We start from the raw sequence: 10,058 nt of genomic DNA on the forward strand, positions 1-10,058 counted from the left end.
TGATATCGGTCAGCACCACAGGCCCAGGTTTAATGTGGATGGCATCAACAAGCAGCAGAGGCCCTGGTTGGGTGAAGATCGCTGTGACAAAGTGGGTGAGAAGACCATTTGTCTACATTCTTAGTTAACATTCTTGTTTTGATTTAACCATATTTCACATGTAATCTGCAATAGGCAAACATCTACTATCCCGGGTTTGTTTATGTTCTGCACTTTTACAGATTATATAATATAACATCTTGGTTTAAATCAATTCATGCAAGTTTGTTAAGTTAACATGTTATTTATTTCAACTGTTAATTTGTATTGTTTGAACTTACCTTTACCTACCTGTCTTCCAGAAGCAAAAGGAGGAAATGTAGTTCTACTTCCTGCTTTATACCTTCTGGGTTCATCTGAGGTCACAGGAAGAGACCAAGAGCAGGAGGGGAAGAATTCTTATAATTTAATAAAGTTGATTTTAAAGGGTTTATAAAGAAATAGATTTAATGTTGTGATATGTATTGACTACACCAGAGTTTATGTTGCCAGTGAAGAGGAGTAGTAGAGGATGAATATAATCATGTTCATCTCACCTACCTACTGAATGGAATAGTCCAGAGGAGAAAGTGTTTGATTAAGGGGACTATTTAAGCAGACGAACTCAGGTGTTTCAGAAGAAGGGTTCAGGTCAGTGTAGCTGTGTGCAGTTTGACCTTAATTTCCGTTGATTTAAGTTCAGTTATGTTTATTTGAATTGAGTGTATTATAGAGTTGAGTTTCTTATTTGTTTCTTTGTAAATATTCTTGGGCCACAGAATGGTGAATAAATCACTTGCTACACTGGACAGCATCAGTCTCCTGCACTTCTTTGACCGCTTAAGTCGAGTCCTACCACATTTGGTGGCAGCAGCAGTGGGATTCCAGGCCAATTAAGGAGTGGAGAAGATGTCTACCCGAGCAAAGAGAGGGCATGTTCCAGAATGTGAAGCAGATGATTTACAAGATGGCAGCGACCAACAAGGGGCAATAAGTGGCCATATTTCTGGACAAGAGAATGTGGCTGAATTGTCCAAACTTTTGCAAACTCTGATGCAACAGCAGGCTGAACGCGATGCTAAACTGGAGCAAGAGCACAAGCGCCAGGATGATAGATGGAGGCAAATCCGGCATCAGTTTGCCCAGCTTCAACAGCAGATGCAGCATGGCAATCTAGAGCATCAGTTACTTGAAGTACAAGCATCTACATCGGCTTCTTCGAGAGCACCTACTCCAGAACCATCTGCCAGCACACAAGAATCAAATAGGCTTGACTTGGAGCCGGCACATCAACGCAGTGAGGCACAGCTTTCAACACTGGTGAGACATTCAGGCTGGAAGGGGCCAAAAATGCAACCTTACAATGAAGGTGAGGACATTGAACATTATTTAATCACCTTTGAAAGAATTGCTCATGCTTGCCAGTGGCCGCGAGATGAGTGGGCTCTTCACCTAGCACCACTGCTAGCTGGTAAAGCACGTTCCGCTTATGTAGCCATGGATATTGATGACACTATGGACTATGCAAAAGTAAAGTGTGCTGTCTTGCAGAAATATGAAATAAGTGTTGACACCTATCGAATGAGGTTTCGTTCTAGTACCTTTGGAGCAGAGGAAACACCAAGGGAGCTGCAGGTCCGCCTAAAGGAGTTGTACATCAAGTGGATGAATCCTGAAACAAAGACAAGGGATCAAATCGGAGACGCCATCATCATGGAACAGTTTCTCAAGGTTTTGAATCCTGATCTTCGGACGTGGGTTAAGGAACGTAACCCAAAGACTTCCAAGGAAGCAGCAGAACTGGCTGAAGCTTTCTTAGCAGCTCGTCGACCATCAAAAGACTTCACACCAGTTAAGTCAAATTCCAACGTGCCATTCAACAAGTTAGGTGGTGGCCCTGACTTGAAAGTTAAGCACACAAGACAGAACTGGTATAACTCAGATCCTGCCAGATCTGAGACAAAAAATAAAACCAATAAAGCATGTCATTTGTGTGGTCAGATAGGTCATCTTAAAGCTCAGTGTACAAAGATGTCTGTTAGTAAAAATTACATGTGTTCTGCTAGACAAACTGAAGTCAGTGAGAATCACAAAAATGAAATTGAATGTCAGCAACGTGAGCCATCAATTGGGGTATTTGTTGAAGACAAACCCTGTGTAGCTCTGTTAGATTCAGGAAGTAATCGCTCTCTGGTTAGACAAGACAGTCTTCCCAGGGATGTGATCTTTTCAGGAGCAACAGTGGATGTGTGCTGTATTCATGGTGATAAGGTATCATACCCAGTTGCTGAAGTTGCAATTGAAGTAGAAGGCCAGTGTTACACTCTTTCAGTGGGAGTGCTGCAAACGCTGCCTTATCAAGTGGTGTTGGGCCGTGATCTCCCAATACTCACAGAGCTAATAGCCAAGCATCCCTGTCAGACTGAAACCGTTGAAAGTTTGTTAGCGGTCACAAGGTCAAAAGCTAAGGAGCTACAGGTTAATGCTTTGGGTTGGGATGAATTACCTTTTGCAAATGAGGATGCCCCATTGGACGAGTCTAGCACTCGTTCTAAACCAAAAAAGAGCAAGAGACAGAGAAGACATGAAAAGGTGAAGGGAACAAGAGTAGCTGAACACATTTTAGATCCTTTAAAGACTGAGTCTCTCCCCAGTGCTAGTCAGGTTGCTAGGCTTCAGAAAGAGGATCTAACACTTAAACCATTGTTCTCTAAATGTGTTCCAGACTCAACTACAGTTGAGGGAAGGCAGGAAGTGTTTGTGGTTAAGGGAGATTTGTTGCATCGCCGTAGCAAGATTGGTGACCAGTTGGTGATCCCCCAGAGTTTGAGATCTACCATTTTGAAAATGAGTCATTCCATTCCCTGGGCAGGACATTTGGGACAATCTAAAACATTTTCTAGAATGATTCCCAGATTTTACTGGCCCCAACAGTTCAGTGATACGGTACAATACTGTAAAGCTTGCCCACAGTGCCAGTTAACAGCTCCAGGCAGGAAAGCAGATAGAGCTCCGCTTATCAGTATGCCCATCATTGATACACCCTTTTCACGCATTGCCATGGACATTGTTGGCCCACTAGAACAGAGTAAAGCAGGTCATAAGTACATACTTGTAGTTTGTGACTATGCCACAAAATATCCTGAAGCCTTCCCCCTGAAGAAAATAAAGGCTCGTCAGATTGTTAACTGCCTGATTCAGTTGTTTTCCAGAGTAGGTATCCCAAAAGAAATCATCACAGATCAGGGGACCAATTTCACTTCTAAGATGCTTAAAGAAGTATATAGTTTGTTAGGGATCCAGGGTGTCAAGACCAGTCCCTATCACCCACAGACTGATGGCCTTGTGGAGCGATTTAACAAGACCTTAAAATCAATGCTCAGGAAATTTGTGAATGAAACAGGGTCAGATTGGGACCAATGGCTCCCATTTTTGTTATTTGCCTACCGAGAGGTTCCACAAAGTTCTACTGGGTTTTCACCATTCCAGCTACTTTATGGGCATCCTGTCAGAGGTCCAATGGATGTTCTGAAAGAAGCTTGGGAGGGTTCGATGTCAGAGCGGAGGTTTAGTGAACTCTCACATGTCCTCAAAATGAGAGACAAGCTAGAACATTTCCAAGAACTTGCTAATAACAATCTGGCCCATGCGCAACAGCGGCAAAAACAAAGATATGATAAAGTGTCAAGAAGAAGAGTCTTCCGTGAGGGACAGAAAGTTCTTCTACTTTTGCCAACTTCTGAGAGCAGTCTTCTTGCAAAGTGGCAGGGGCCATATGAAATCACAAAGAAGACAGGCCCAGTCACATATGAGCTTCATTTACCAAACCGTCGAAAGAATCATCAAGTGTTCCACGTCAATCTTTTGAAAGAGTGGACTGACCAGCCACAGGACTCAACATCCATGTGGGCACGTACAGTTGTGGATGAGGAAGAGCCTCAGGAGCAGTACTTCCCTTCTTCAGCTGTCAAAACTGTGTTTCCAGATTTAAACCATTTGCCTTTGGAAAGACGTCAGGAGGTGCAATCACTTATGACCAAAGAACTCTTCAGTCTAAAGCCAGGTCGTACACACCTCATTGAACACAAAATCACTTTGCATTCTCCAGACCAACGGCCAATTAGAGATACCACTTGCCGTATCCCAGCTAAGCTATTGCCTGAGTTGAAAAGTGAGCTGGAGGAGATGCTGGCTGCAGGAATCATTGAGCCATCGCACAGTGAGTGGTGTAGCCCTGTTGTGCTTGTACCAAAGAAAGATGATCCTAAGCTTAGATTTTGTGTAAACTTTTCTAAGTTAAATTCTGTGTCTGCTTTTGATCCTTATCCAATGCCGAGGGTTGATGAACTAATTGATCGTTTGGGAAATGCTACATTTCTGACTACCCTTGACCTCTGTAAAGGTTATTGGCAGGTTCCCTTGACAGATTCATCTAAGGACTTAACAACATTCAGAGTGCCGAGTGGACTGTTTAGATTCACAGTGATGCCCTTTGGTTTGCATGGAGCACCAGCTACATTCCAAAGGTTGGTGGATCGAGTGTTGAAGGGTGCAGAACAATATGCAGCTGCCTACATTGATGACATTGTTGTTTATAGTGGTACATGGGAAGATCATCTGAAACATCTTGCTGATGTGTTTCGACGTATCGCAAATGCTGGACTTGTCATAAATGCCAAGAAATGTCACATCGCCAAGCCCGAGGTGCAGTACCTGGGTTATGTAATAGGGGGTGGAGGCATTCGCCCTCAGGTTGGAAAAGTGGATGCAGTTGCTGCAGCACTCTTGCCAAACACAAAGAAAAGGTTGAGATCATTTTTGGGATTAGTAGGTTGGTATCGTCGACTAATTCCAAATTTTTCCTCAAGAGCAGCTTTATTGACTGACATGACAAGAAAATCTAGTCCTACAAGGATCAGGTGGACGAAAGATGCTGAGGATGCATTTAATGATTTGAAAGACTGTTTGTGTCAGAAACCTGTTTTGCAGTGTCCAGATTTTAACCTTCCATTCACAGTACAAACAGATGCCTCTGAGGTGGGTCTGGGAGCTGTTTTACTGCAAGGAGAGGAAGGGCAGCAGTTGCCTGTCCAGTACATCAGTCGAAAACTTTTTCCAAGGGAAATGAGGTATTCGACCATTGAAAAGGAGGCATTGGCGATTAAATGGGCTCTAGACACCTTGCGATATTATCTTGTTGGGAAAGAGTTTGTTCTTGAGACTGATCATCGTGCTTTGCAATGGATTCATAATATGAAAGACACTAATGCCAGGATAACAAGATGGTATTTATCTCTCCAGCCTTTTCGTTTCCAGGTCCAGTATAGACCTGGACATAAGAATGTCATTGCTGATTTCCTGTCCCGTGACTCAGAGGAGTAACGGTCTTAAGGGGGGGGGAGTGTGACAAAGTGGGTGAGAAGACCATTTGTCTACATTCTTAGTTAACATTCTTGTTTTGATTTAACCATATTTCACATGTAATCTGCAATAGGCAAACATCTACTATCCCGGGTTTGTTTATGTTCTGCACTTTTACAGATTATATAATATAACATCTTGGTTTAAATCAATTCATGCAAGTTTGTTAAGTTAACATGTTATTTATTTCAACTGTTAATTTGTATTGTTTGAACTTACCTTTACCTACCTGTCTTCCAGAAGCAAAAGGAGGAAATGTAGTTCTACTTCCTGCTTTATACCTTCTGGGTTCATCTGAGGTCACAGAGACCAAGGGCAGGAGGGGAAGAATTCTTATAATTTAATAAAGTTGATTTTAAAGGGTTTATAAAGAAATAGATTTAATGTTGTGATATGTATTGATTACACCAGAGTTTATGTTGCCAGTCAAGAGGAGTAGTAGAGGATGAATATAATCATGTTCATCTCACCTACCTACTGAATGGAATAGTCCAGAGGAGAAAGTGTTTGATTAAGGGGACTATTTAAGCAGACGAACTCAGGTGTTTCAGAAGAAGGGTTCAGGTCAGTGTAGCTGTGTGCAGTTTGACCTTAATTTCCGTTGATTTAAGTTCAGTTATGTTTATTTGAATTGAGTTTATTATAGAGTTGAGTTTCTTATTTGTTTCTTTGTAAATATTCTTGGGCCACAGAATGGTGAATAAATCACTTGCTACACTGGACAGCATCAGTCTCCTGCACTTCTTTGACCGCTTAAGTCAAGTCCTACCACAATGGCCTCAAGGGAAGCACTGTCCCTGGTGTAATGTGAATAGCCTTAGCCAACACCACTGGCCCTGGTGAATTGTGCATGATATTGGTCAGCACCACAGGCCCAGGTGTTATGTGGATGGCATCAGCAAGTAGCACAGGCCCTGGTGTGGTGATGATGGCGTCACAGGAAGAACTGTCCCTGGTGTAATGTGAATGTCCTCAGCCAAAACCACTGGCCCTGGCGTAATGTACATGTCCTAAGCCAATAGCAAAGGCCCTGGTGTAATGTGAATGGCCTTAGCCAACACCACTGGCCCTGGTGAAATGTGCATGATATCCGTCAGCACCACAGTCCAAAGTGTAATGTGGATGGCATCAACGAGCAGCAGAGGCCCTGGTGGGGTGAAGATGGCCTCACAGGAAGCACTGTCCCTGGTGTAATGTGGATGGTAGAAGCCGGCATCACAGGCCGTGATGTAATGTGGATGGCCTCAGCCAAAAGCACAGACCCTGGTGTGGTGAAGATGGCCTCACAGGAAGTACTGTCCCTGGTGTAAAGTGTATGGTCTAAGCCAACAACAGTGGCCCTGGTGAAACGTGGATGGCATCAGCCAACACCACTGGCCCTGGTGTAATGTGGATGGCATCAGCCAGAAACACAAGCCCTGGGGAAATGTGGATGGTTTCGGACATCACCACAGGCCCGGGGGTAATGTGGATGGCATCAACGAGCAGCACAGGCCCTAATGTAATGTGGATGGCATGAGCCAGCAACGCAGGGCCTGGTAAAATGAGGATGGTATCAGCCAGCAGCACAGGCCCTGGTGTAATGTGAATATGGCCTCACAGGGAGCAATGTCCCTGGTGTAATGTCCATGGCCTCATCCAACAGTACAGTCCCTGGTGTGGTGAAGATGCCCTCACAGGAAGCACTGTCCCTGATGTAAAGTTTATGGCCTCAGCCAACAACAGTGGCCCTGGTGAAATATCGATGGTATTGGCCAGCACCACAGGCCCTGGTGTAATGTGAATGTCTTCAGCCAGTAGCAGAGGCCCTTGTGTATTGTGGATCGCATAAGCCAGAAACACAAGCCCTGGGGAAATGTGGATGGTATCAACGAATAGCACAGGCCCTGATGTGGTGATTATGGCATCATAGGAAGCACTGGTAGTGGTGTAATCTGGATGGCCTCAGCCAACAACACTGGCCCTGGTGAAATGTGGATGGTATTGGCCAGCACCACAGGCCCTGGTGTAATGTGAATGGAATCAACGAGTAGCACAGGCACTGGTGTAATGAGGATGGCGTCATCCAACAACACTGGCCCTGGTGAAATGTGGATGGTATTGGCACAGGCCCTGGTGTAATGTGAGTGTCCTCAGCCAACACCACTGGCCCTGGTGTAATGTGGATGGCATCAGCCAGTATCAAAGGCCCTTGTGTTTTGTGAATGTAATCAGCCAGCAACATAAGCCATGGTGAAATGTGGATGTTTCGGACAGCAAAACAGGCCCGGGTGTAATGTGGATGCAATCAACGAGTAGCACAGTCCCTGGTCAAATGTAGTTGGCCTCAGCCAGCAACGCAGGCCCTGGTGAAAGGAGTATGGTATAAGCCAGCAGCACAGGCCCTGGTGTGGTGGATATGGTCTCACAGGTAGCACTGGCCCTGGTGTAATGTGGATGGTAGAAGCCGGCATCACAGGCCCTGGTGTAATGTGGATGTCATCGGCCAACACCACTGTTGGATGGCCCTGGTGAAATGTGGATGGTATCAACAAGTAGCACAGGCCCTGGTGTAATGTGGATGGCCTCATTCATCACCACAGGCCTTGGTGTGTTGATGATGGCCTCAATGGAAGTACTGGCAGTGGCGTAATGTGGATGGCCTCATCCAACAACACTGGCCCTGGTGAAATGTGGATGGTTTCGGACAGCACCACTTGCGCTGGTATAATGTGGATGGCATCAACGACTAGCACAGGCCCTGTTGAAATGTAGTTGGCCTTAGCCAGTAGCACAGGCCCTGTTGTTATGTGGATGGCATGAGCCAGCAATGCAGGCCTTTGTGAAATATGGATGGCCTCATCTAACAACACTGTCCCTGGTGAAATATGGATGGTATTGGTCAGCACCACTGGCCCTGTCACGGTCCGTGGAGATAGACCGTGTGGGAATGTGTGTGTTGGACCCAGACGCGAACACAAGCGAAGATGCAGGAGTGGATTAAACAAAAGCGAGCCTTTTATTATGGCTGATAACAGAACAAACCAGAGTGAGGGCAGTATAAGGGTAATAGTTCAAACAGAAAACCTAAACTGGACATAAACTAAGAAAAAGCTATGGCTGGAGATACGGAACACAGGGGGTGGTAACACAGACGACGCGACACAGACTACATGAAACACAGAGACTAAATACACAAGAGGAATGATCAGGGGAAGTGGCCACACATGGGAACACAGCTGACACAGATAAACATAACAAGACATGGCAGGAGTAAACAACACTGACGGGAGACTGTCAAAGTAAAACAGGAAGTACACAGGTGCAAACAGGAGGAGAGAGAGAGCACGGGCATAGTGGGCTGGGGAAACATGGAATGAAACAAGGAGGGGAGATGAGGGCTCACAGATACATAGAGGGGCACACAGGGGATAAAAGTCACAAGGGGAAGTCAAATAAGGAACACCACAACAGGACAACGTAGGAAACATGGCCTAAATAAGGAACGAAATACAAAAATACAAGAAACTAAGAATACTGGGCCCACATGGCCCAGGACCATGACAGGCCCTGGTGAAATGTAGTTGGCCTCACCCTGTAGCACAGTCCCTGGTGTAATGTGGATGGCATGACCAAGCAACGCAGGCCCTGGTGAAGTGAGGATGTCCTCAGCCAGCAACAAAGGCCCTGGTGTGGTGAAGATGGCCTCACAGGAGCACTGGCCCTGGTTTAATGTGGATGGCATCATCCAGTAGCACATGCTTTTTTATATAGTGGATGGGATCAGCCACCAATACAGGCCCTGGTGAAATGTAAATGTCCTCACCCAGTAGAAAAGGCCCTGTTGTAATGTTGATGGCCTCATCTAACAACACTGTCCTTGGTGGAATATGGATGGAATTGGTCAGGATCACACACCCTGGTGTAGTGTGAATGGCCTTTGCCAACACCACTGGCCCTGGTGAAATGTGGATGGCATCAGCCAGTAGCACAGGCCTTTGTATATTGTGGATGGGATCAGCTACCAATACAGGCCCTGGTGAAATGTACTTGGCCTCAGCCAAGACCACACACCCTGGTGTAATGTAAATGTCCTAAGCCACTAGCAAAGGCCCTGGTGTAATGTGAATGGCCTTAGCCAACACCACTGGCCCTGGTGAAATGTGCATGATATCGGTCAGCACCACAGGCCCAAGTGTAATGTGGATGGCATCAATGAGCAGCAGAGGGCCTGGTCGGGTGAAGATGCCCTCACAGGAAGCACTGTCCTTGGTGTAATGTGGATGGTAGAAGCCTGCATCACGGGCAGTGATGTAATGTGGATGGCCTCAGCCAAAAGCACAGACCCTGGTGTGGTGAAGATGGCCTAACAGGAAGCAATGTCCCTGGTGTAAAGTGTATGGCCTAAGCCAACTACAGTGGCCCTGGTGAAACGTGGATGGCATCAGCCAACACCACTGGCCCTGGTGTAATGTGGATGGCATCAGCCAGTATCACAGGCCCTTGTGTTTTGTGGATGTCATCAGCCAGCAACACAAGCCCTGGGGAAATGTGGATGGTTTCGGACATCACCACAGGCGCGGGGGAAATGTGGATGGCATCAACGAGCAGCACAGGCCCTGGTGTGGTCAATATGGCCT

The 10,058-nt window shown here is 45.8% G+C and overlaps 1 protein-coding gene across 1 annotated transcript; it reads left to right on the forward strand.

Annotated features, from left to right (window-relative positions):
• Positions 1 to 763: 763 nt before the first annotated feature.
• Positions 764 to 5,400, forward strand: LOC113023107 (uncharacterized). Its single transcript, XM_026169203.1, has 4 exons — positions 764 to 2,842; positions 4,127 to 4,237; positions 4,526 to 4,770; positions 5,335 to 5,400. The coding sequence occupies exons 1-4, from the start codon at positions 928 to 930 to the stop codon at positions 5,398 to 5,400; spliced, it is 2,337 nt and encodes a 778-aa protein (XP_026024988.1). The 5' UTR covers positions 764 to 927.
• Positions 5,401 to 10,058: the final 4,658 nt, after the last annotated feature.

Source organism: Astatotilapia calliptera, chromosome 5 (assembly GCF_900246225.1).
Source record: "Astatotilapia calliptera chromosome 5, fAstCal1.2, whole genome shotgun sequence".
NCBI lineage: Eukaryota > Metazoa > Chordata > Actinopteri > Cichliformes > Cichlidae > Astatotilapia > Astatotilapia calliptera.